Source organism: Dermochelys coriacea, chromosome 11, assembly GCF_009764565.3.
Source record: "Dermochelys coriacea isolate rDerCor1 chromosome 11, rDerCor1.pri.v4, whole genome shotgun sequence".
Taxonomy (NCBI): Eukaryota; Metazoa; Chordata; order Testudines; family Dermochelyidae; genus Dermochelys; species Dermochelys coriacea.
Genome location: NC_050078.2, coordinates 19,237,287 through 19,264,988, shown reverse-complemented (window position 1 = coordinate 19,264,988; position 27,702 = coordinate 19,237,287). Strand labels below are relative to the sequence as shown.

The 27,702-nt window shown below is 41.8% G+C and overlaps 1 protein-coding gene across 3 annotated transcripts; it reads left to right on the top strand.

The window, feature by feature from the left end:
- On the top strand, positions 1 to 27,298 carry MCM6 (minichromosome maintenance complex component 6). 3 transcript variants are annotated; one of them, XM_038421682.2, is made up of 18 exons: positions 544 to 955; positions 2,110 to 2,555; positions 4,029 to 4,175; positions 4,963 to 5,073; positions 5,875 to 6,124; positions 8,162 to 8,327; positions 8,411 to 8,556; positions 10,062 to 10,212; positions 10,905 to 11,046; positions 12,428 to 12,569; positions 12,722 to 12,829; positions 13,323 to 13,478; positions 14,337 to 14,465; positions 15,057 to 15,218; positions 16,855 to 16,990; positions 17,264 to 17,431; positions 20,606 to 20,745; positions 26,767 to 27,298. In XM_038421682.2, exons 2-18 carry the CDS (start codon positions 2,467 to 2,469, stop codon positions 26,878 to 26,880), a joined length of 2,457 nt encoding a protein of 818 aa, XP_038277610.1. In that variant the 5' UTR covers positions 544 to 955; positions 2,110 to 2,466; the 3' UTR covers positions 26,881 to 27,298. The 3 variants fall into 3 exon arrangements, with proteins under 3 accessions (XP_043360999.1, XP_038277610.1, XP_038277611.1); XM_043505064.1 differs by lacking the exons at positions 544 to 955; positions 2,110 to 2,555 and adding an exon at positions 1 to 18; XM_038421683.2 differs by lacking the exons at positions 544 to 955; positions 2,110 to 2,555 and adding an exon at positions 2,814 to 3,055.
- The last annotated feature ends 404 nt before the right edge of the window (positions 27,299 to 27,702 follow it).

Below are 27,702 nucleotides of genomic sequence, written 5' to 3'. Positions count from 1 at the left end.
ACTGAGCACGGGTCCCTGGTATGCAATTCATGTTTGTTTAAAAAACAAAAAAAGGGATGGAAGAGACTCCGGTCCGGGAGCCGCTTGCACACACTAGCCCAGGGTGGCCAACCTGTGGCTCTGGAGCCATGTGCAGCCCTTGAGAAGTTAATAAGCGGCTCCTTGCCTAGGCGCAGACTCCCGGGCTGGAGCTACAGGCGCCAACTTTCCAATGTGCCGGGGGAGGGGGGGTGCTAACTGCTCAACCCCCGGCTCTGCCACAGGCCTGGCCCCCACTTCATCCCTTCCCCCCCTCCCCTCAGCCTGCAGTGCCCCCGCTCCTCTCTCCCGCCCCCATCCCCCGCCTCCTGCACCCCTTGAAACAGCTGATCGGCTGCGAGTGGGCAGGAGGCGCTGGGGTCGGGGGGAAGCTGATGGGGGGCTGCTGATGTATTACTGTGGCTCTTTGACCCACCATGCAGCTGAGTAGAGCCCTGAAGCTCCGCGGACGCTAGTTTACACCCGTGAGTGGGGATATTCCGGCGTATCCCGGCTGGGCCCGGGCAGGGAAGCCGTGTAGCTTCCCCTGGAGGAAGAGCGAGGCCCTTGGCGAGCGGCCTCCGCGGCTCCTCCTAGAGCCTGTTCCAGAGGCGCCGTCCCTGGCAGTGGCGCCTGCAGCCAGGCACACGTTCGCCGCGGGGTTTACCGGGGAAGCAACGCGAAGTTCCAGCGCCACCCACCAAAATTTGGCCCGGTGGCGCCGCCGCCGCCGCCTTTACGACAGAGGGGCAGCTGGGACAAACCTGAGCGATTCTCATTTAAGTTGAAGGGAGGGCGGTTCTGCGGGGCACTCAGTGTGAAAACTGCGGCCGGCAGGTGCTGCTGGTCGCCGGCTCAGCTCACAAGCCTGGAATCACAGAAACGTCAGACTGGAGAGGACCTTGGGTCTGTTCAAACGATTAGCAACCGAAGAAAGGTTTCAGAGTAGCAGCCGTGTTAGTCTGTATTCGCAAAAAGAAAAGACTTGAAGGTATACATTGTCCCCAAATGTGAAATAGTTATGGGTGAGGACAAAGTCACAAAGTTCAGCCACCTGGTTAGCCGTGACATTATCGGGGATACTGTTCCTGACGGCTTGTAGCCCATCTTTGTGTGGAATGTTGGTGTAGAGGGCTTCTGGACTGTTATGGCCCCTTGTGGCATGTATTCAAGTATCCTTGAAGGACGACCCATCACTCTCACAGATCTTGGGAGACAGGCCAGTCCTTGCTTACAGACAGCCCCCCAACCTGAAGCAAATACTCACCAGCAACCACACAACAGAACCACTAACCCAGGAACCTATTCTTGCAACAAAGCCTGTTGCCAACTGTGTACACATATCTATTCAGGGGACACCATCATAGGGCCTAATCACATTAGCCACACTATCAGAGGCTCCTTCACCTGCGCATCTACCAATGTGATATATGCCATCATGTGCCAGCAATGCCCCTCTGCCATGTACATGGGTCACACTGGACAGTTTCTACGTAAAAGAATGAATGGACACAAATCAGACGTCAAGAATTATAACGTTCAAAAACCAGTTGGAGAACACTTCAATCTCTCTGGTCACTCGATCACAGACCTGAGGGTGGCTATCCTTCAACAAAAAAGCTTCAAAAACAGACTCCAACGAGAGACTGCTGAATTGGAATTAATTTTCAAACTGGATACAATTAACTTAGGCTTGAATAGAGACTGGGAATGGATGAGTCATTACACAAAGTAAAACTATTTCCCCATGGTATTTCTCCCCCCCCACCCCACCCCACCCCACCGCCCACTGTTCCTCTGATATTCTTGTTAACTGCTGGAATTAGCCTACCTTGCTTGTCACCATGGAAGGTTTTCCTCCTTTCCCCCCCCTGCTGTGGGTGATGGCTTATCTCAAGTGATCACTCTCCTTACAGTGTGTGTGATAAACCCCTTGTTTCATGTTCTCTGTGTGTGTGTATAAATCTCTCCTCTGCTTTTTCCACCAAATGCATCCGATGAAGTGAGCCGTAGCTCACGAAAGCTTATGCTCTAATACATTTGTTAGTCTCTAAGGTGCCACAAGTCCTCCTTTTCTTCAACCGAAAAAAGAGACCGCCAACAATGCGCATGCGCAGCCGCTGCTGCTGCCTGCGGTGCTGAGACACGTTCCGCGGCAGAGGCTGAGCTATTGTTTCGCGGTCTCTTCATTTGGCGTCCGCCGACTCGCAACCGTCCCCTTTAATTGCCACCTCCCCTTTTACGTGACCGCCTTCTATCTGTTGGCCCTGTCGGCTTTGGCGCGAAAATCTTGCCGGGGAACATTCGGAAGAGGCGGGGCGCGGGTAGAGGCGGCCGCTGATTGGTCGATGGTGCGGCCCGCTAGCCACGGGGGCTCCATCCGCAGCGCGCGAGTTGCTCCTCTAGCCCTTTTCGGACCGGTGGAGGTGGGAAGGCTGCGCTCGAGCCATGGACCTCGCGGCCGGGGACGCGCACCAGCAGCTCCGCGATGAGGTGGCGGAGAAGTGCCAGAAGCTGTTCCAGGACTTCCTGGAGGAGTAAGTGCCCCCGCGCAACGGCAGCTCTGCCCCCCTCCCCCCGGCGGTTGTGACGAGGCGAAGGCAGCAGGGCCGGTCCCTTGCCCTGGCTGCTCCCCCGCCCCTACGCGCTGCTGTTGCCCCCTCTCCCCCCAGGGCGGAGATGTTCCCTGCCGGAGCCGCGAGGAATTGGCGGGGGACGGGGCGGCGCGCAGGCGGCCTTGCGGCTGCTCTAAGGTGCGCGACCCGGCTGTGACCCGGCGTCGGGAGAGGCGCCTTCCTTGTTCTGCAGCCTCCTCAGCCCTGTCTCCCCGACAGCGCGCCCGGAGGCCTCCCCAGCGCCCCTCACTCGGTCTGAGGAAGCCACGGACGCTGCGGGGTGGAACGTCCTGGCTCATCGGGGGCCGGGCGGAAGAGACCTGGGTCATTGCGACTGCTTGATGGGGGCTGAAGTCTCTCGGCATCTCGCTGCACTGATGCTGCCTCTCCTCCTTAAAACCATACGCACCTGAGCTTGTTTTGTAAGCGCTCTCTTTGCAACTGGTTGGTGTCCATTATGTTTGACTGGGGGCGGGGGGGGGGGGAAGAGTCTTCCCTCTTGGTTTACTTCTGTTTGAGCATTCCCTTGTTAAAGCAAAGTATAATCCCAGAGGGCTTACAAATTAATAAATTCTTATATGAGATTTCCTCGTACCTTACTCACTTGTGCTTTGCTCTGTGCATTTGGATAGCTGTGCACAGACGATGCTAACGCTTGACAGAAATCAGCCTTTCTTTTGTATCCTCCGTTTCTTGTACGATCATGCACATGTGACACACACAAAGGTTACTGTTAGCAAGACTGCCAAAATCATTTTGGCCTAGATTTGAACTGCATTTAAATTTGGCACTCCATAATATCTCATTGTCGTGAATGGTGAGTCGCTTCTAAGACTTGTGAGAAAGAATGTGGGTCTCCCTTGGGTTATTTTAATTTTCCCAGAGACAGCTTTTCTTCCAAGTCATTATCAGGAATATTTGTTCAATAGCTGTTAATGAAGCTTTGTACAGTGGATCGAAGATTCCTTCATTTCTTGGTTGCTTAAGTTTCATTTTTCACATTCGAAGTTCAGATTAGTCCTCCAAAAGGTCGTCAATCAAAAACAAAAGCTGTCACATGGTGCTATTCCTCATATAATCTGTAACAATCATAAAGAAAGAAAACACATTTTACCTGTGCAGGTCATTGTTAAACTATAAATAAAATGCTGTCTGGGGAACCAGGTATGTGAAATACAGATCCAGTTGTATTAATTCATATTGAAATTCCCATTTGTGGATCAGTGGACAAAGGGGCAGGAGGAAACTTATATTTGGCAGTGACGTTTGCAAATGCTAGTGGTATATGGCCTTTTTCTCCTATCCCCTTTACACAGGGCACTGAAGAACTATATTCAGTTGCTGTTTGATATACAGTACTGCAAAACTTTTCTCCTGAAATGCTGTCCCTTTCAGATTCCAGAATAGTGATGGGGAAATCAAATACTTGCATGATGCTGAAGAGCTAATCCGTCCAGAGAGGAACACGTTAATTGTGAGCTTTGTGGATTTGGAGCAGTTCAATCAGCAGCTCTCTACAACTGTCCAGGAGGAGTTCTACAGGTAAGGTTCACCTGAGAACTGGACAACATGACCTGGATATTACAGTGAAAAACATTTTCCCCCCCCATGACATCGGAACTTTCTGCTGACTGGCCCCATTACTAGCTCTGCCCACTTCAGGTGCTGTGTTCAGAACTATCACCAAATATGGGGCAAACAAGCAATCGTGCTTTTGTGCTGTACAACTAGATGTACAATATGGAAATACTAAATGAATCCACCCATCACAGTACTCACTACTTTGAAAATACTTTATTGAGCTAGTTGCTGTTTTCTAGACTCAACATTTGTTTCAAGCTAAGCTTGATGCTAAGGCTAAGAAGACTTAGGGCTTGTCTACACTGGCATTTTACAGTGCTGCAACTTTTTTGTGCAGGGGTGTGAAAAAACACCCCTCTGAGCACTGCAAGTTTCAGCGCTGTAAAGTGCCACTGTAGATAGTGCACCAGTGCAGGAAGCTATTGTCCTCATGGAGGTGGGGTTTTTTTTAATAGCACTGGGAGAGCTCTCTCCCAGCACTATGCTGCGACTACACAAGCCACGTTAAAGACGTGAAGTGAAGACGTGCCCTTAGTAGCGAAATAAGCTTTACCCAAACTCCTTTTTTAGAATGAAGAGCAAAATTGTGGTATATCACAATATTTCCTATTTGGCGTATTTATACTTGCTTACATGAGTCCTGGCATGCTGTAAGTCAAAAATATGCAGGAGGCGTTTGACTGGTTTTAAAGGGGAAAGGAGTTTTGTGTAATTTCTGTAAAATGTGAAATTCTTTCCTATATTTCAGAGTTTATCCTTATCTGTGTCGAGCAGTGAAGACTTTTGCCAGAGACCATGGAAATGTTCCTCCAAACAAAGACTTCTATGTTGCATTCCAAGATCTACCTACCAGACATAAGTAAGATACATATTTTTTTCATAGTTGAAATGCATCGAGCTGGACTAAGCGGATGTAGTATAAAGAGGATCTGACAACAATAAACACAGGATGGAGCAATAAAAATTTGAATAAATTAATAGATTCCAAAGCCAGAAAGGAACCATTGTGATCATCTAGTCTGATGTCCTGTGTAACACAGGCCAAATAACTTCCCCAAAATAATTCCTAGAGCATATCTTTTAGAAAAACATCTAGTCTTCCACAGAAATATTTTCCAAGCCCTCCTTCGCTTGTAAATAGACAAGCGTTCTGAGACTTGTCTATTTTTAAATCAGTTTAAAACGTTTTTTTTTAAAACACATCTCTCATACATTTGTAATGCTGACTTAAACTTTAGAAATCATCCAGATTATGTTCTTTATCACAGATAATTTTAGAAACACAAAGTAAATGAGCAACTTGCATTAATGCTAAGCATGATATCGGCAGTAACGTGTTTGTTCTAGAATTACGTTGGTGTGGTACTGAATGCTCTTCTTTCAGAGTAACAGCCGTGTTAGTCTGTATTCGCAAAAAGAAAAGGAGTACTTGTGGCACCTTAGAGACTAACAAATTTATTAGAGCATAAGCTTTCATGAGCTCTTCGTGACCCCAGTTAAGTAAAGCACTTAAGCATGTGTTTAGATTCCATTGTACTACTTAGAACTTAAGCACATATTTATCTTAAGTGCTTAAGTACTTTGCTGAAATGGGGTATAAAACTGCGGAATGCCAAGTCACCTAGGAATTGAATGGCTATTAATCTGATATTTTTAACAGGATTCGAGAGTTGACATCAGCCAGAATTGGCTCATTGATGCGTATTAGTGGACAGGTGGTACGTACCCATCCAGTTCATCCAGAGCTTGTAAGTGGAACCTTCCTGTGTCTAGACTGTCAGACAGTGATAAAAGATGTGGAGCAGCAATTTAAATATACACAGCCAAACATCTGCAGAAATCCGGTCTGTGCCAATAGAAGGAGATTCCTGCTGGACACAAACAAATCAAGATTTGTTGACTTTCAAAAGGTATTTACATGGCTTCCCTAGAACTTTGGGTGCATGAGTTAATGATTTCTGCATATTTAGAAGGTGCTACTGCCACTAGTCCACATTTAATCTTGATTACATGGAGTAAGATATTTTGCAGTTCTAACACAAGGCACTGGAACTTATAGGTGGCTGCTTTCTGTCTTCAGAAGATGTATTTTTAAAAGTGTTTGAAGTTATTGGTGGGACTAAAGCAATTTTCAGACTTGAGATGCTTTATTCTTCTATAAATAAAACACACAAATTTTAAGGCAGGAGAGCTTCAATGTCAGTTTCCCATAATAAGCAAGGTAAGATATACAAATATACTGTTGTGGTTTTTTTCTATCCACCTACAACAGAGTTTAACAGTTATTAACTTTGGTTATGACTGAGTTATATTTAATATGGACTGGTTCAGATGAGCAAAGCCAACCCATTTTATCAGGCTTTTAAAAAACAATAGCCTTTGTCTCTTTCTATGCTGAAATACTTATTTTTTTTAAAACTTGATTCATGAGAGTGCTATTTTGAACTTAAATTTTTTTTGTTTTGTTACCAGGTTGCATAAAAATTGGTGATTTTTGAAAAATAAAATGTATTTTTAAAAAGATTTTTTAAAAAGTTGTTTAAATGTTTCCTTTTAAAAAGTAAACGTATTTATAATCAGAATTTAATACAAAATATGTTAAGGGCTACATAGTCTCTCAAAATATTTTTAAATGAAAAATAAATATGCTGTTTTTGTGTTTTGATTACATTCCAGCTACTGGAATGACACACATCATGAACAAAAAATTATCTAATAAATAAGCAATATATCATTCATCATTTTCAAACATACTAAAAATGCACATTAATAAGAATCTGAAAATATTAAGCTATTTAGTTGCTTAAACCAATGTATATTGTTATAATGTACCCTCCGGAAGCAAAAAGATGTACCAAATCTAGTGTAAAGGCTCTATTTACTGGAGTACTGTGTCCAGTTTTGGGCCCCACACTACAGGAAGGATGTGGATAAATTGGAAAGAGTACAACGAAGGGCAACGAAAATGATTAGGGGTCTAGAGCACATGACTTATGAGGAGAGGCTGAGGGAGCTGGGATTGTTTAGTCTGCAGAAGAGAAGAATGAGGGGGGATTTGATAGCTGCTTTCAACTACCTGAAAGGGGGTTTCAAAGAGGATGGCTCTAGACTGTTCTCAATGGTAGCAGATGACAGAACGAGGAGTAATGGTCTCAAGTTGCAATGGGGGAGGTTTAGATTGGATATTAGGAAAAACTTTTTCACTAAGAGGGTGGTGAAACACTGGAATGCGTTACCTAGGGAGGTGGTAGAATCTCCTTCCTTAGAGGTTTTTAAGGTCAGGCTTGACAAAGCCCTGGCTGGGATGATTTAACTGGGACTTGGTCCTGCTTTGAGCAGGGGGTTGGACTAGATGACCTTCTGGGGTCCCTTCCAACCCTGATATTCTATGATTCTATGATTCTATTTAGTTGTAAATCAACATGATTTTCTAATGATTATATTAACCAATGTGAATACTTTCTTTCTTTAGAAAATGACTGAAGTACAAATGGAAAAGTTGATTAAAATCTACCTGAATTGAGGCTTTCTACTTGGCATCTTAAATTGCCTTGATTTTTTTTTTAAATCAATACACCCTCCTTTTTTACAATGTTTACTGTATAGATCGGGCCTAAATTAATTTATGCACTCCTGTTGAGGAAGGAAAAGATTGATCTCTTTGTCTGTCACTGCAAGGCATTTTCCCCAGCCCTCAAATAATTTTTGTGACTCTCTTTTGCACGCTATCCAATTTTTCCAGCATCCTTAATCCTCTGTTCCAGTAGGACATATTTAAATAATAACCTTTTTTTTATTTAAAAGGAAGTGGCATGATTTTGTTATGAATGAAGCTTCCAGAGGGCAAATGCCACATATTAGATATCAGAAGTTTAGAAATCCATTTTTAACAATTTAAAGTAACTTGTCAGTTTCGGCAGAGAATTTACTATTCTCTTCCTCCTCAGGTTCGCATTCAGGAAACGCAGGCTGAACTGCCGCGGGGAAGCATTCCTCGCAGCGTAGAAGTTATCCTGCGTGCTGAAGCGGTAGAATCAGCCCAGGCTGGTGACAAGTGTGACTTCACAGGATCGCTGATTGTTGTGCCTGATGTAGCTCAGCTATCCACCCCAGGTACACTGCTGTCTGTAAATGGTGACTTAAGCTGTCCTGTGTACGTACTTGAAACAAAATTAAGACTCTTGTTCATATGGCAGGTGTGCGTGCAGAAACTGGTTCCCGTGTCAGTGGTACAGAGGGTTATGAAACTGAAGGAATCAGAGGACTTCGTGCTCTGGGTGTCAGAGATTTGTCCTATAAACTAGTCTTCCTAGCATGTTATGTTGCTCCAACAAATCCACGGGTAAGTATTGAAAGAAAATAGATTTAAAGATCTGGCTTGAAGAGAGTGGTGGGTTTTTTGCCTCTCCTAGGCTTCAATTTATATATGTTTATGATTTTTGCCCTGGATCTGATGTGTTGCAACTGTTACATTCCTCTTCCATCTTGGTTTATGTAGCAAAGTCTCTCTGCCCATGTTCTTACTTTGACAGGGTTTGTCAGACCTTTTCTGCCCCCTGCGAGAGACATCAATGTCCTGACACTCCCTGCCCAAGGAAAATCCACTCAGTTTAAGCAAACCAACAAGATAGTCCTCCAGAGGCCTAGAACAGCCAAAAGGAAATACTGACCTTCTTAAACGGCCTGCTGGTTTTTGATTGGTGTGCCTGATTTTGCTCAGGGGTAGAGCTGGGTGAGATGGGACAGAGGAGGAACTCCTCAGGGATAACCCAGAACTCAGGTTCACATCAGGGCTTTGCCCTAACCACTGCAACTAAGCACATACATTTTAAGGTTGCATTTTTTGTACCTTTAGACAAAGGGGAGACAGCTGAAACGTGAGTTGCTGTTTTGTTACTTACTGTTTAGAGACTGATGCCAAGTTTACAGCACAGACTGCCCTGTTCCAAGCGGGCAGCCAAGCCTTGCAGACTCTGGCAGGGAGCGCGTGCAGTACCATACTTGGGCCTGAAGGGGTTACTAGAGAGCAGTCCCGCCTCCTGCACTTGTACTTCAGAGGTGTAACTATCTGGCCCACTGTCGAGTTTTAAAATAAGGTGGTGGTAAATGATCCATCTCCTTCTATCCAGTTATACATCTTGGCCCGTCTCTCCCAACATCTCATCCTGGGTGTCTTAAGGTCATCTTAAATGTGATATGAACAAAACCAAGCTCCTGATCTTGAAATTGTGGATCTTTGGGTGCTCCCACATACAAATGAACTAAAAAAAATTTAAAAAACTATCTGTGGCTAAATTTTAGCATCACATGAGTTATGATGCATAATTCCACCAGCAACTTGACATCTTCATAGGCATAAAGACCATTTGAATCCTTCCTAAATCTGCTGGAAGCAGAAGTATCCTTCCTCTAGTATTAGCGATATGCTTTCCATTTGCAATTAATTTCAATAGAGAATTAAAAGGACAGTTTTAGCACAGACTCCTAAACCCTTTTCACCACTGAATTCTCTTTTGCTATGTGCAAAATGCTGCATGTAGCTCCATTGCTTTGGGAGTGAAGGGGTTCGGTAGTATTACTGGAAAAGAAAAGGATGTTCCAAATGTACTTTTTCCATGGAAATAAAAAACCATAACTTAAATTTCTCAATTTTTGATTTCCCTGTTGAACAAGCCCCCATGGAACAAAAACTTTGTTTGTCTTTTTCCGTGCTAAGCTTGTGTGATTTCAAGCCTGTAGTTTTTCTTTTCTTTTTCTTTTTCTTTTTTTTTTTTTTCTTCTCCAGTAGCTGCTATACTTTGGATTTGTATCAAGTTACCTCACTATTACTTTCTAATTTGTGTTTAGTTTGGTGGGAAAGAGCTCCGAGATGAGGAACAGACTGCAGAGAGCATTAAAAACCAGATGTCTGTAAAGGAATGGGAAAAGGTGTTTGAAATGAGCCAGGATAAAAATCTTTACCACAATCTCTGTACCAGCCTCTTCCCTACTGTACATGGTAAGAGTCTAGCTGTTGTGGCAGGGTGAGCAGATTGTATTCTCGACAGTATCCGCTACTGCTATTCAGTCATGTGTTGGGACAGGTCGAAGACATGTAACTAATAACTCAAATCCTCCTGTCTAGTTTTTATAGTGCTCTGTAAGAGGATGTGTTTTTTTTATTTAATATTTCTGAATGAAATGCAATCAGAACAGTGATTTCCATCACAGGGTGACCTGTTTGTTTATTTCTAGTTGTTCAGTAAACCCTACAGCCTCGCAATTGGATGCAAATTTGCCTGATATAGACGCTCTTAAAAACAGCCAAGGGATAGGACTTCACATCTCTCTTCTGAATGGAGTGTATGAAATACTGTTCAGACAATAGCTGCAATTTGATAATAAATCATTTTGACACTGGCTCAGAATAATTGCTTGTGAACTCACTTAGGTCCCCCTGTCTTTCTGAAGAAGTTGATCAGCTGAATTTCTGCCCAAAGATTTGGGGCCACTATAGCACCGAGGAAATCATCTTCCTTGTAATTTGCTCTATGGTGAAATTGCATCAAGCATATAAATGCCGTTTCCAGTGCATGTTGTTCAAAGACATGAGATTTTAAAATTCCATTGGGCTGAATTTTTATCTACACAAAGTTTAACATCCCAAAGCTCCATTATGGGCCTTCACTAGAACTTCTCTTTATGGGGCAGGTAATGATGAAGTGAAACGAGGGATTCTACTGATGCTCTTTGGAGGAGTTCCTAAGACAACTGCAGAAGGCACTTCATTGCGTGGGGACATCAACGTTTGCATTGTTGGGGATCCAAGTACAGCCAAGAGTCAGTTTCTCAAGTAAGCATCTCTTTAAAATCCAGCACTTAAATGTTGCCTGTTGTAACCAGAGCTAGGAGTGTATGTTGGAGAAAGTTGTAAAGAACTTAATGACTATGGGAAGGCAATGCATTTGCCTCCTAAGCTAGTACTTTGATATGTGTATTCAAGAACTTTAAGGAGCACTGGCAAGTAGTTGAGTTAATCTTGTAAGGCTCCTCCTTCAGGTTTTACTGTATCCCAGAGAGTAAAAAAAACAACAACTTTGAGTCAAGCCATACTTGAGGCATATCTGTGCAGCATATTTGTTCAGCCTTAAGTCAGGTAAAGAGGAATAAGTTATCTGAGCATCTGTTTCCAGAACCATGCAAACATCATGGAGTATTTTTGACATACAGAAGCAAACAATAAACTCTGTTGGCTACACCATATGAACAATGTGATGATGATGACATTAGATACCAAAAATGAACTGGTGCTTGACAAATCTGGTAACAAGTGTTGCTTTTGACAGAATTTGAGTAATAAATGCGGTATATTTTTATTTCCCTTTACAGCAGAAATAATAGTACCATAGTTCATATACCCATTTTTAGAAAATAAGTGCATTCATTGTTTTAATATTTGGTAAATTAAAACATCAGATATGCCATGATGCATTATTTTTATGGGGTTTCCACTCACAGCATAGTTTAGAGGAATGAGCATAGATTTTGGAATAGGAAGAATTAAATTCTAATTCCAGCTCTACACTGACTTGCAATGAGGCCTTTGACCAGTTGTTAAGCATACCTGTGTTTTTTCCCTCCACCTGTAAGATTTGTATACTTTACTTCTGAGGTCCAGTAGGTATTTTTAGAGGCATAGCACTCGGAACATGTCGGGGAAAGTAACTGTGTGGATTGTTTAGTAAGGAACAGCCTATCCTAAATTCTCAATTACTGAGGGATAATCTACACTCACTGCTATATTTGCTTTCCGCAAGCTACTCTTAGTATAATGTTTGAGAGATGTACCTAAATATTTGGATGCTAATATCTAAACTGTATTGTTAAATTTATTAACCTAAATTTGGGATATTGCAGATTATGTACTATATGCATTTTATGACTTTTAAACCAAACTTTATACTTTGATATATAGACACACTTTCTTGATCCTGTGTATTAGATAACTTTAGCATTAGCTTTAATAAAAAAACTTCTAGTGAGACTATATATTTATTTGAATTTATTAGTTTTATCTTCTTGTTTTTAAAGAACAGAATAGGTACTGTTTTGGCCTGATTGAGAGGTAGAAGGCATCACTGTGTAAAAGTTCTTGTATCCGCACCTCTTGCAACATTTCTAACAAAAGTGGATAGTTGGTGCAGACTAATCACTTATTGGTACCTCTCCAACAGACATATAGAGGAGTTCAGTCCCCGTGCTGTGTACACCAGTGGGAAAGCCTCCAGTGCTGCTGGTCTAACAGCCGCTGTAGTGAAAGATGAGGAGTCTCATGAATTTGTCATCGAAGCAGGAGCCCTGATGTTGGCAGATAATGTAAGTCCACTAACTAAAATATGAAGTGGCATTTAAGAAGTAATTCCCTGTGTTGTTTTGATTCACTTTTTATACAGTTTTGCAAAAGTTTTGTCTTTTCTGGTCTAGCTGCTGTAGAAGTTGGATGATCTTATTCTATACTCTTGTTTTAGGGGGTTTGTTGCATTGATGAATTTGACAAAATGGATATACGAGATCAAGTTGCCATTCATGAAGCAATGGAGCAACAGACTATATCCATAACAAAAGCAGGAGTTAAGGTAACTTGCACCATTCCTTGCAGAGTGTGCATGCGTATCTGTGTATTTGTAACATATATATGTGTAATTAAAGGTTACTTAGCCTTCCTGAGCCTCACTTTCCCCTATCTGTAAAATTAAGAAACCTATCCTGAATGCATTGAGCTTTATATAATAATTAAAAAGTGCCTGCTGCAATATTTCAGATACTACTATCTTAACTGTTATATAGTTCACATTAAAGGTAATCATTTTATCAGGGAAAAGTACTAGTTATGCCACAAAAGAGTTTTGGCTAATTTCCTCTGTTTTTGTTGTGCTTCTGCTGTCAGTTGTGGTTCCCTCTAAATCAATGGGGATATTGCAAAGTATGTGGCTGCATTAGCAGACAGATGGATAAATTCTATACCTACCAGTTCGAAGAGAAGCCATAACTTGTTGTGTTCCTTTAGCAAGGGACACTGACGTGTCACACATTAAAGCTTTGGTAATTTTTTTCTTCTTTCATTGTCAGGCTACTCTGAATGCCAGGACCTCCATTTTGGCTGCAGCAAACCCAGTTGGTGGGCGTTATGACAGATCAAAATCTCTGAAACAGAACATAAATCTGTCAGCTCCCATCATGTCCAGATTTGATCTCTTCTTCATTCTTGTGGATGAATGTAATGAGGTAAGTGCAGGGGCAGTAGCTGTCAGTAGCCTTTTCTTCGGACACTCTCTCTCTCTGCATTCTACAGAATTACAAGGCTAGAAATACAAATCAACTGTACAAATTATGCTTATTAAGATGTTGACCTTTTAAAATTTTTAGTAGTTTGATTTAACTTGTGCTTTGGCTGGTCACTGAAGCTATGACTGCTGCCAATAATCCACATGGTATTTGTCTTGGTGTGGTGATAATATGGTAAGCTGTAGTATCTGTTTCCTTGTACTCCCCTGTCAGTCTGTCTATCCATCTTTTATGTTATCTCAGACAGCCTTATACCCTATAGAATTTGCAGTCTTTTTGCTTTTTGTAGCCTGTCTACCATGATGATTTTCCTATCACCGACTATGGCTCTTAGCCTCTATGATAATACAAATAATAAGAAAATGAGATGTAGAAAGCAATGCCTTTCTTTGTACCCTTCCCTAAGATTGACACTTTTTAACAGGAATTGAGTTGATCGAATACACAAAAAGTAGTCTGAGATGAAGGGAAAAGAGAATTTAGTATTCCCTCACTGCCAAGTTCCAGAGTCTACCGCTGGTTTGGCTAAGACACTATTCATAAAGTAAAGTTCCAAAAAGTCATGGCCAGTCTCATTTGGGTTTTTTACTATCTCTTCCATCTCTTTAAAACTGTTAATGTTTCCAGTGGTGTGCTGTGGCATAGAGTTTTGATAGTTTTGCTTCTGGAAAAAGTAGCTGTCATGAAGGGCACGAATGGGGGAGCAGGAACTGAAGGAACAATGTCCCTGTTGTGTATTAAGTTGATGATGGCTTCACTGCTATGTGAGAGTAATCTAACAAAGCAATGACTTCTTAGGTTACGGATTATGCCATTGCCAGGCGCATAGTGGATCTGCATTCCAGAATAGAAGAATCTGTTGATCGTATCTATTCATTAGATGATATCAGAAGGTACCTGCTATTTGCAAGACAGTTTAAACCAAAGGTAACTTTACTTTGTATATATTATCTTAGAATACAGAAAGGTCTAAGGAACTGAAGTTACTCTACTTAATGCTTTCTTTGTGCAGACAGAAAATAAATCAATGAACTGATCCCACAGTATAGCAGTTAATTTAAGGTGTGGGTTGGAAGCTTGGAATATTTTGGATCCACTTGCTCTCCTTATAAATGCCAGAACCCCAGACAGCACAGTTGAGATTGGGTTTTAAAAACTTGAGATGAGTGTCCGTCAGTACCAAAAGCAAATGAAGAGCTTCATTATGTTTAATTCATATTTCTAGGTGTGGGAGAATAATCATTGCCTCAACAGTATCTGGTAATTTGTAGCTTAGCAACTCGTTGTTTAATCAAGCAGGTGGCTTGAACAACTTTTTTTGAAAGTTTTGAAAGATTACTACACATAGAAAAATGTAAATTTGAACATAACTGAAGCAAGTTCTTTGCTGTTTATCCAAATTGCAACTTTAAAGTGGCTTTTAGAAATATGCAGTGGAACTTTCAGAAGTTCCACTAATAGAAGCAGTATACTTATGCCAGTTCATTATGAACAAATGTACCATCTTATTTCAATCAGATTTCTAAAGAGTCAGAGGACTTCATAGTTGAGCAGTATAAACGATTACGTCAACGGGATGGCTCTGGAGTTATAAAGTCATCCTGGAGAATCACAGTACGACAACTGGAGAGCATGATTCGACTGTCTGAAGCTATGGCCCGAATGCACTGTTGTGATGAGGTAACACATAGCTTTAACAAATTTTTTTTAAACGGCTACATAAAGGCAATTAGCATTTTGGTCTTGAAACTGGACAGTGAGACTCTGAATTTACTTTTTCCTGGCCATTTTCTTCCCCAGCTTAAAATAAGGTCTCTGATTCAGCCCAGTACTCAGTTGTATGGCATGTCGGCTCCTCTTTCATGCTGCTGCCTTGTTCTCCCATATTTAAAAAATCTCTAGATGATATGGTGGTGGGTGGGGGTGGGTAGAGGTACACTGTGGCTCACATTTTCAAAGTTAACTGAGATGTATGTGATCTGACCGATTTGGATATTAATTCATATGCTTGGCAATATTAATATAAATGTTCACTGCTCATCAAAACATGTAAGGAAGGAGAAGGATAATATTATGAAGATCTACACAATATACTGAGGTACAGCTCCATTGGCTTTGTGATTGATGTTGCCACTCTCTTCCACCCCCATTCAAGAAGGAGCCACCCAGCAGGGCATCTAAGCCTCACTGACGGATTGCCAAGTATAAGGAGCCCAGCAGAGCCTGTTTGTGTATTTGAACTCAGTGAGGGGGAGCCAAGGCTAGGGAACCCGGAGAACATGCATGATGATATTTTTGCAGTTGTTCAGATCTACTGAATGGGTGGGATTTGGAAAAACTTCACTACATTTTTTTTCATAATCTAATCCCAGTTTAAAAACCCATCTGCTTCAGTGTGAATATAGATTTAACACGATTTTACCAATTACTGTTTGAATTTGACGCATTTTGTTCTAAACTGATACGATATCCAAAACATGTCTGCTAGTTACGTTCTAAAGATGCTTGTCAGGTCAGATTTTGGCTAAATTTAGTATTTTAAAAACAAACCTTGCAGCCTGTAGTTGGGCCAGTGAAGATGATTCTAGTTAACTTCTTCCTGGTTCCAAGGGGAACACACTTCAATTATAAACATTCTTGAATACTGTTTCCAGTCAAACATCACAGGATTGTGTTGGTTTATTGGAAACCTGAAAGTGAAAGAAGCGAGTTTTTAAATTTTTATTGTTCTAGTAGTGTGCAAAAATCCCACTAGTGAATAGTAAAAGTGTCACTTTCTAAGAAAAGATTAGGATTATCTGTAATTTAGGTAATGTTGCTTGTCGTGTTAAGGGTCGATGTCCCATCAAAAATCATTAAGTGACCTTATAAAAATGTCATTGTGGGACTCCGTGTTCATTGTCTCGATGTTCTCTATGTGGGCTCAGTTTGAACAAAAACTTTTCTAATTGCCAGCCCTGAAAACTCACCATCAGCAGGCTATTTATTCCTCAGTAATCCTATGCAAATTTTCTGAAAGTCACAAGCTCTCAGAGGCATAGTTTGGCCTTCAGAATCCTTATAGCAGAATCCTTATAGTTTATGGCAATTGCATAAGAGAGAAAGAACCCACCTTGGTTGTCAGCTGAGGGTGAGTTTCTGGGGCTGGCAAAAAAAAAAAATTAAAAAAAAATCTCCTTTTGATGTAGGATTAGTGAGATGTGACTATGGAGACCTCTGCAGTGCCATTTTTAGTCATTTCTCAGGGTAGAATCACAATCTGAAATGCAGTTCTTAGGTTCTGAACATGTGAATAGATTTTGCAAATCTCTCCCAGGTTCATCCAAAACATGTGAAGGAAGCATTCAGGTTATTAAACAAATCTATCATCAGAGTTGAGACTCCAGATGTCAATTTAGACCAAGATGACGAACAGCAAATGGAGGATCAGGAGGCTGAAGATGGAGTCAATGGTAAGTCACCCGCTGACAGTTTCTGGCTTTGCTTGTGAATGAGAGGATGGACCTTCCAACGTTTAGTGCTTAATTGTTTGACACAGTGCATCTGTTCTTTTGTTTCCTGCTTCACCCTTTGTCCCTACTTTCTCATGCTCTTGTGGCTTGAGTAGGGGATTGTATTAATTCTGCCACTGTCTTGCTGTGATCTTGGGAAAGTCACACTGCTTCAGCTTCCAGATCAGCGTAATGATGCTAATTAAACTTTATTCATAAAAATTGTTGATGCAGATGGTGCAGATGCTCCAGCAGGTGGCAACGGCCTTGTGAATGGGATCAGTGACCACTCTGAGGATGCAAACAAAGATGCAGCCCTAAAAGCTTCCATGAAACTTGGCTTCTCTGAATACCGCCGAATCTCTAACCTCATTGTGCTGCACCTCAGGAAAGCAGAAGAAGGTAAGAACTAATTTAAAAACTGTAAAGTGAATGGGCTACATCATCACAGGTGCTCTTTAGTTATATTGTAGTGCAGGGCTACAACTCTGGTCTGGCATTTGTCAGCAACGACATAGCTGGTTCATGTAACAAACTTAGTTTGGGTCCGATTCCACATACGCAGCATTGGCCCACTGCCATTCAGATCAATGAAGCCATAATGCCAAATTCAGTATCATTCCAGCATGACTTTAATTTTAAGACAGCAGAATGAAAGGGCTTCCCTAGTGACCTCAACACTCTTTCTTTATTAGAAAGATCGAACCAATACTAGAAAATTACAAACAGTTTGTCAATGCAGTATGTTGAAGCATACTTCGTGAGACTGCAGAACAAATTTATTGCCAGGACTAACATCTGAGTTATCGGATCGGTACACAAAATAAAAGCAGAAGTTCAAAGAAGACCCATTCACTGAGGATATCATTGCAACTGGCAAAGAACTGGTCTCTGCCCTAAAGAAGGAAAAACAGCAGTAAAGGCAGAATCTCACTGAGAGTATGGACATGACCCACGGCAGGAAGAAAGCATAACCACCCGAGGAAGGCAAAGAAGTGTCTCCTAGAAAACGGTAGGGCACTGAACAAACAACCTAAGATGCAGCTTAAGTGGCAAGAAGAGCAGGAGACTTTTGTATACTGAATTAACCTCTGGAATTAACGCCCTTAAGAATGGCAAAGCTGTTGGCCTAGTCAGCGTTCATACTGAACAAATCAAATGCTTTGGATGAGCAATAAAGAACTGGTTAATTAGGTTGCTCAGACACATACGAAGTATCCAAGATCTGGCAACAAGCGTGTGTTGTGGCACTCCTGAAGCTGGGGAAGGATACAGTGGAGCTTAAGAACTTAGGATCTATATCACTACTATGTCATCTCCCAAACGGTAAGAGCATCTCATCCTACACTGCCTGTCACAACTTGTTGAAAAGGATCTAACCCTAGAGCAAGCTAGATTCTGCCCAGGCAAGTCATGCACCTGTCAAATGCTGAACATCACTCGATACATTGAAGATGGCTTTGAAAATGGTATGGTAACAGGGTCAACAAACATAGCATCGACCAGCAGCATATGACACAGTAAATCACTGAAGTCTCCTCACTAAAATATACAACATGATGAAAGGTCACCAACTTGTACAACTGATGTACAATACTTCTCAGCATCTATGTGAATGATCAACTCAGAGCTGGTGCTAGGCATAAGCAGACTGAGCAGTTGCTTAGGGCCCGAGCAGCTCAAGGGCTATTAGCTTTTTTATTATGTGTTGTGGGGAGCAAAAATGCATCTGCTTAAGGCCCCCAATAGGCTAGCACCACCTCTGGATCAACTGGCAAAAGCAATTTTTATCTTGCCAATGACCTAGGTGTTTCTGCCCAAGCCATGGCTCTTGCCCAGATCAAAGCTACGCAAACATCAGCACTGTCTGGGCTCTGTCTGTTACACCGAGAATCGAGTGCACACCAGCGCAGCCAAAATGTAAGTCCTTCTCTTCAATTTTTGGAATTGTGAGGCCAGTAGACAACTCAGCATCATCAGGAATGGGATATCACTTGCCCACTGCTGGAATCCTGTCTACTGTGGAGTGATGCTAAGCCGCATTTTCTCCTTCAAGGCACAGGTGGAGAAGGCAAAATTAGTGCCCAGAAAGATTGCTAATTGCGGGGATGGTTCCCCATTTTGAATCCAAGTGCCACTGCACTTCCACTTCACTATTTGAGGGCCAAATACACAAGTCTGGTGTGGAAAAGATACTCACACAAAGCAGCTGGATCCTGTACTGAATGACAGCTGCTGCTACATCACAAGGTGTCTAAAACCAACAAACATGAGCAGCCTTTATGTGCTTACTGGAGTTGCTCCACCAGGAGAGTAGTCACAAGCAAAATTAAATGATTATGACAGGTTGAAGATACCAGACATCTGATACATTTTGATACATGACCTCCCTAGGAGCAACGGAACTGCTTTAAAAAATCAGCAACAGCTACGCGACTGGAAATGTAGCGCACACAGCTCAAAATACTCAACAAGGATGTCAAAATGCACATTGATGTTGCTGAACACCTTCCCGCAGGTACAGAGAAAGATTGATAGACCTGGAGATGTTCGGAAGCTATTTTAAACAAGAGCTGGAAGGTCAGAAGTGGGAATATGCTAATGATCCAGACACATGTGACTCCAGTGAAACCAACCATTTGTTGGTCTGCCAACTTTTGGATGAACCGTGCATCATGGAAGATCTCACCAGGGCTACAGACCAAGCCATATTATGTGCCCAATGTTGGAGAAACCTATGATTGTGCTAAAAGGACACAAGAAGAATATCTGACAGACAGTACAACCTATTCAGAAACCAAGTTCACACAAATCTCATGAGGAAACTTTTTTCTTAGGTTAGACTTTGGGTTCATTAATACACAGTCAGCTAAACCAAAGAGTGTTGATTTGAAAGTTGGGAGAAGGGCTGCATGGTTTGTCTTTAATGAATTGGGAGGGAGGCCCTTTTTCACAGCACAGTGGATCACAATGTGTCAGCTGAAATGAGGTCACTGCTGGAGTGAAACATGGCAGCTGTTTGACAATATAGCAATCCTACAGAAAAAATTAAGATTGGAAATGAAGACTGCAATATCCAGTTAAAGCTGCAAAAGTACTAATAGGTAGACAGAATGTGCAGTTATTACAGTAGACACTAGTTTCTTCCTTTTTGGGCAGAACAGTAATGCTTTCATTTCGTTGGCTTTACTTTTGAGGAAACTGGACAGCGCTGCTTGCCACTGCTTCTTACCTTTTGAATCTTCAAGCTGATGTTTTTTGCCAGACAGCTTATTTAGTTTGTGAGCTGCATGGATGGGTAGAAATGAGAGCTTCAATTCTCAGTCTAAATGTGACTCCAGTGTGATTCTGACATGTAATCTGTCATCAGACACCTCTCCATTTCCTGGAAAATCAAAACTCCTTGATACAAATAATCTGAGAGGTTATTTTGGGTTTCTCTTATCAACATTGTGAATGTTATACTAAGCCTTCTCTTTGACAGTTTGATGTAGTATCCTCCTGCTGCTGTATGTTTATGCAATCTGGGGATTGGCATTGTAACTAGAATAAACTAGGTTTCTTTTTTCCTTGCAGAAGAGGATGATTCCTCATTAAAGAAGAGTGATCTTATTAATTGGTACTTAAAGGAAATTGAATCAGAAATAGAGTCTGAAGAAGAGCTTATAAATAGAAAGAAGATCATAGAGAGAATCATTCATCGACTTATACACTATGTATGTATGCAATTGCATGGATATTTTAAAGGGTTTTTAGCTTTATACATTTTTTTTTTTTTTTGGTATATATGACAAGTTAGGAACGTACAGTATCTCTCTGTGCGCAGGCACCAATAATTGGTGCTGTATAAATACCTAGATATCTTTCTGTTAAAACTCCGGTCATGGAAGGAATGTCAGAATTACAGGCTAAGGACCTAGAAAAGGGGTGAGTGGGTGTGAGTAAGCTTCAGGTATTACATTCTTTCCTTTTCCATGTATTAGTAGACTTTCTTTTTCCTGCTGAATTGCAAACAAGAAGGGGTTAATAGCAGGCAGTGATACTCCCTGAAGCTCTTCATGGACTGCAGTTTCTAGGGCCAGTTTTTCTTGTAGTGTCCTTTGAGGCATTCAGTAAATAATGTGAATTATTCCGAGGAATGGAACTTTCCCCTTCCCTTTGCCCATGTAGCTGAAATAGTCTTGTGATCAGGATTCCAGGGCAGGCCACACTGAGATTGCTCAGTTAGAGCAAACTGCAAAGAATGGGACAGACAGTCCCCCAAACTGGTGGTTATTCTGGTACTTAGATTCACCAGCCAGCAAAAAAATAGCTTCCCCAATACCTTACTGGTTTACCCAGAAGCCAGAAATACAGTTTTCTTAAAGCAACCCAGCCTTGAGCTCCTACCCAGACAGCCAAGTCAAATACAATGAGGATTACTGAAAATCTTATTCATCATATAAAAAGTTCCAGTAATCCCGAAGGATCAGACGCATTACCCATCAGGTCAGTGAATATTTCAGATCTTGCCCAAAGACACGCTTACAGCCAATTCTTGATAACTAAACTAAAGTTTATTAAAAAAAGAAGAGAGTGAGTCTTGGTTAAAAGATCATTATACATACAGACATAAATAGAGTCCTTAAGTTAGTTTCATAGTAGAGATGGTGAGCTTTAGAGTTGCAAAGAGTTCTTTCAGAATTAGTTCCATAGGTCAGAGTCCAATGTCCCATATTGGGGTGACCCAGTCTGGAGTTGGGGACCTCAGTCTTGCGATTCAAACTTCCCCTTATGAAGCTTAAGCAAATCTGAGATAACAGGATCAGGGCCCAAGAGCTCTTTTTATAGTTCTCTGGCAAGCCATCAATAGCCTCTTGACAGCAGGCATTCCTTGGGTGAAGAATAGTGGCTTTAAAGTAACCTATTTCCTATGTATACACAGGTAACTAGTTGCATTCATCAGCATAAGGTAATTATCCATTAAGCAGCTGAGAAACAGTTTACTACAAACTTCAAAGAAAAATATAGTCAAACCAAAGTTCTATTTAAATGTTAATATTCCCTTTTGATTTCTGAATCAATAGATATAGTAACAGACATGAACAGTCTCTTTACATGGTTAACATCTAACACAATCAATATTACTTCTAATTCTCTAAATGGGTTTGCATTTCAAAGCTCTAGTCTATGTGGCTGTTAGCTATTTATAAGGAATAGCCCTAGTTGCCATTTATATACTTTTCTAATATGTGTTTAAAGATTCAATTTAGGTCATTTAGCTTGCTAGTTGCTTAACCCTATCTGACTCAGTGTCACAGTCCTCACTCCTGAGTTTCTCTGCCATGGTGGCGTAACTCGCTCTCTGGAAATTAGACTCTATTTTCTCTCTGTATTAAAACAGCTGCCAGAGGGATGCTGAGAAGTCAGTTTTTTAATCAAAAGCCTAACTAGAAAGTACTGCTTGGTCTACACTTGGCAAGAAATGCTGCTTCTCACTATGGCAATGTTTGGGGCAGGCAAGTCTACTATTTAAAATAGTGTAAAAATGCTGCTAAATTGGCTTGCTATGTAAATTCTAAAGGGCCAAGAGTTACTGTTTTTAGGATTTATCTACCCTGGGAGGGCAACTATTCCTGACTAAATAGATTAACTTAATTTGGTATAAGGCACTCTTATTTTGAAATAGTCATCCTCAAGGCAAATCCTAAAGGGACGTAACCTCCTTGCAGATCAAGTGCCATCTGGATTGATCTCCAGCAAGAAATGGGTTGGCTGTTCAGTCTCTGTGCCAACAGAAATTTTTGGTGACTTATGTGATTGCCAACCATGTAGGGGCATTCCATGGTAAATGGACTTTTTAATTTATTAGTCTTCCATGCTAATAATATATCCATACCAAGAAAGCTGTCACAACTGAACCAGTGCTGATGAAGGTAGTTGCTGGGTTTGGCTATGAATATCCTCATTGCTGATTTTTGTCCTGCCACTTGATATGGAGCAACTGACCAAGACTATATGAGAAAAGACCACATTGATCCAGTGCTCTTCAGCCTTCCTTAGTGCCCATTCCTAATTTCGCTGTCATACAAAAGAGTTGGTGTAACTGTAGGCCTGTAGATACACAGCTTTGTAGAAACATTGTTGTCACAATGTCTCCATAGAGACCATTTAAGGGCCTGGAATATGTTGGCAACTGCTGCTGCTATGAGCATCCGCATCTTGTGAATATCTTCCATGTGGTCTGCAATGCTTCCTGAGTATTTGACAGTTGCCACCTACTCCAATATCGTGACTAGGCAGTTTAATAGTGAGCTATTTGTAGTCAGATGCTGGAGGCTGATAATGGCCAGGGACTTGGTTTTTTCCATATTAATAATGCGGCCAATGCATGTTGCTTTGTGCCCAATCAGATCAGCCATCATCTGCAGCGATTCACCAAACTGACCCAACAAAGCAGTGTCATCAGCATATTCAGGGTTTTGAAAACAAAATGGTATTCATCTTAATGCCACCAATAGCTGCCACTTCATGAGATGAACAAGCCTGGAGCGTGTTTTTATACAGCAGCTGACCACGTACAACAATCTAGTCTACTATCCTTGTAGCTGAAATGGCTAAGAGCTTGTCCCAGCAGCTGAGGCAAAAGTGACCAGTGAAACTTTGTGAAAAGGCAAACCCAGTATTCTGGAATAAGTGTGTCCACAAATGGAGTTAATCAAGAATAGTTAATTTGCTTTAAATTCACACTGTACCTGATTCCAGATTAACAAGATCTGATTTAGATTGGATTTAGATCCCTATAGCTGGCTTTAATACTGAGACTTGTAGAGGGGTGAAGTGGTGCTGTGTTAATACAGTAAATGGACACTTGTAACGGTGGCAGGTAGTATACAAATTTCAGGCCTGATTTTCACTTGCACTACTCTGGTAGTGTAAAAGAGGCCTCTTAAAGTGGATAAATTTGCCCACTTCAAGGCAATTTTACAGTGTCAGAATAGTGTAAAGTGTCTTAGGGCATGTCTGCACTGCAACTGAAAGGGTGATTTGGGTTGGAAGAGCCCTGAGGAAGTCATCTAGTTCAACCCCCTGCTCAAAGCAGGACCAGCCCCAACTAAATCGTCCCAGCCAGGGCTTTGTCAAGCTGGGCCTTAACTTCTAAGGATGGAGATTCCACCGCCTCCCTAGGTAACCCATTCCAGTGCTTCACCACCCTCCGAGTGAAATAGTTTTTCCTAATATCTTACCTATACCTCCCCCACTGCAACTTGAGACCATTGCTCCTTGTTCATCTGCCACCACTGAGAACAGCCTAGCTCCATCCTCTTCGGAACCCCCCCGTCAGGTAGTTGAAGGCTGCTATCAAATCTCCCCTCACTCTTTTCTCTTCTGCATACTAAATTAGCTCAGTTCCCTCAGCCTCTCCTCGTAAGTCATATGCTCCAGCCCCCTAATCATTTTTGTTGCCCTCAGCTGGACTCTTTCCAATTTGTCCACATCCTTTCTGTAGTGGGGGACCCCAAAACTGGACAACTACTCCAGTTTAGGTAAGCCTATCTATATTGGCTTTAATCTAGATATCACATCTTAAAAATAGCAGTGAAGATGTGGCTGAATGGGCTTCAATGTCTTATTGACACCCAAGAGGTTCATCAGCAGAGTTGGAACCATTAGTTTTTCCACCCTGACCTCAGCCATTTCAGCTAATGGAATAACTGGTAACGAGAGTAGGTTGTCATCCTCTGTGTGGACCAGCATTAGAGAAGGATGAGATGCACGCTTTGCCAGTGGCTTTCTCAGGGATTTCCCAGCATCAAACAAATGGTGAGACTCTGGAATCTTGGGTTCCATTCCAGCCTCTGGAGAGAAGTGTTCTCTAGTCATCACAGACTCCTGTCCCATCCCCTCCAACCTGTCCAGTATATTCCTCACACCTGATTCCTGGTACCAGTTATGTTCTCCCCATTTACCCAGTCTCAGTCTGTGTCTCTCAGGCCTCTCATCCCAGGCCTATTCTCTCTTGTCCACCCAGTCCCAGTTCTCCTCTGACTAATCAGATCTGTCTCCCCTAACTCCAGGCTCCCCACGGATACCAGGTCAGTTTTTCTCTCGCCTTACCTGCCAGCCCACCCCTAGTTCCACTAGGCTCCTTGTCATGATTTGCTCCTTTCACTGTTCCTTGTCTGGCTCTTGTCTCCTCTGCATTTGAGTCAATTGACTTTCTCCTCCATACTGCCAAAGTACCAGGAAGGGGGGCATTGAATTTACTGGAAAGGCAGGCTCTTTGCCCTCAGTTCCACTGCCTGGCTCCACCTCCGCTTGGAGCAGCCATTACAGGGAAAGTTCTGTTTTGACCCTGTAGCCCCGGACCGGATGGAGCATGCTTAGTTGCTCTGTGAGGATGGCGCACGTGCAGTCCAGGCATATGTATGAGCTGTCCTCAGAAGATGGAAACTTTGGAGATTTTAGCTGCTAAAATCAAAGTCTTTTTACTGAGCATGTGTGAATTATGAATTTATCCGCCCCTCCCCTTGTTCTCTCTCCTTCTCCCCGCCCCCCCCCAATATATAACTTGGTCAAATTTTGGGCAGATTTTCCTAGGGATAGCAAAGCACACATCCCTAGCACCTAAATTTCAAGTCCCTACTCCAAAGTATGAGGCACAAGAACTGTTCAAAGAAAAGGTCACTAAAACGTTTTACGTGAATAAACCAATTTTTCCCCCCCAATCACATTTTTGGGAGTAGCTGAACCATTTTGGCTGAAATTTTCAAAATAAAAATTCATCTGAGACATACCCAGCATGGAAAATTTCAGCTTAGATGGCTAAGGCTTGATAATGTTATAAACAATTTAAAACATTCTTATAAAGGAAAGTATTGAGCAACTTTTAATAATAGGTGGTGCTACCTGCCCTGCCTATAAGAAGGGTCAGCTGCTCTAAGAGGCAAAAGAACAGGAAAAACTACCAGAAGAGAGCCTGTGAAATCTGTTTTTCTGCAGGGGAGAATTGAAGCAGACAAGTGTACAATGGAAGAGTGGGGAGAGAAGGAGACAATGGAGTCTGGTAGCATGAGGACTAGGTGAAATAACAGGTTTCAGAGTAGCAGCCGTGTTAGTCTGTATTCGCAAAAAGAAAAGGAGTACTTGTGGCACCTTAGAGACTAACAAATTTATTAGAGCATAAGCTTTCGTGAGCTACAGCTCACTTCATCGGATGCATTTGAATGCATCCGATGAAGTGAGCTGTAGCTCACGAAAGCTTATGCTCTAATAAATTTGTTAGTCTCTAAGGTGCCACAAGTACTCCTTTTCTTTTAGGTGAAATAAGGAAGGGTATGCAAGATTAAAGGGGTAAAAGAAGTAGTGAACCACTTCCTTGGGAGGAAGGCTGATCCAGTTGTTGGAGCACTAGGCTATGGGAGATCTGGATTTAATTCCCTGCTCCACCACAATCATCTTCTGACTCTTGGCAAGTTGCCTAGACCCAGATCCCCAAAAGTGTTTAGGCATCAGACTCCTATTGAAATCTGTGTCTCAGTTACTGCATCTGCACTTGGATATCATAGCAATGGGGGTACCATATAAGTTCTTAAGATAGAAACATGCAGAAGGGAGGTGATGGAAGAGAAGTGCAAAAGGGAGTTGACTTTTTATTTAAAAAACTTACTGCATTAGAATTATCTTTGAAAAATAAGTGTGTTCAATATTACGGCATTAAGCCTTTGTGTGAATAAGGATTTTTGTGTCTGTTTCAGGACCACATTCTAATAGAACTCACCCACACTGGCCTAAAAGGCTCCGCAGAAGGAGAGAGCTTTGATGAAGACCCGTACCTGGTAGTTAACCCCAACTATCAGCTGGAAGACTAGGGGTTGTAATGTACCATAGTAGGACTTAATTTGTTAATGTTGGAAATGCATTCTTTGTACATTGTTGCAATACTCGCTGGATAGCTAAATTCTTAAATTTGTATGAACACTTTATTGTGGAGCAGTACTCTTAGTAATACCTGATTCTTCATAGATATTCAGCATTCCTGAAATGTGGTTTTATATAAGTGACACATTTATATAATGTTTCTGTGGGTTTTTTTTTTTAAATGGCCTTCTTCCAAACAAGGCAAAGTAAGGCAACATGAGATCTCTTCGGCATGGAGCTATCCAGATGCTTTTTTAACAGTGGGGAAATTTGCACCATTCTTCTCTAGTATCTGTTAGTGAGATTTTATGATGCAGATTTTTACAATTCTGTTTTTCCTATTAAATAAATAAAAATTTGTTAAATGTCTGTGGGTGTCTTGGGGGATGGCTTTGTTCTGAGACTGGGCGATGTTTCACTTACGAACTGTCCTCTTGCTCTACTCTGCAAGCTGATAATAGTATAAACATTTGTATTTCAGACAGGCTTTTACCTTCACTGTCTAGCTGACGCTGTTTTTAGAAAGTTTTTTAAACCTTTCAATATCAGGTAATTAGAAAATCTGACTTTGTTTATTTTAAGATGTACTTTGTTGCATGTTTAAAGTAAAACAGTCAAAACAGAGACAGGTCCAAAATATGATGATAGCCTTGTCTTTGGTATACTCCCTGGTTTGTGAAATGGCAGAAAATTGCAGCCAAAGGACGAATGTGGATTCTTATGGTGTGGACTTTTGTGAATTAGTAACTAGATTTTTAACCTTCAGTGCTTCA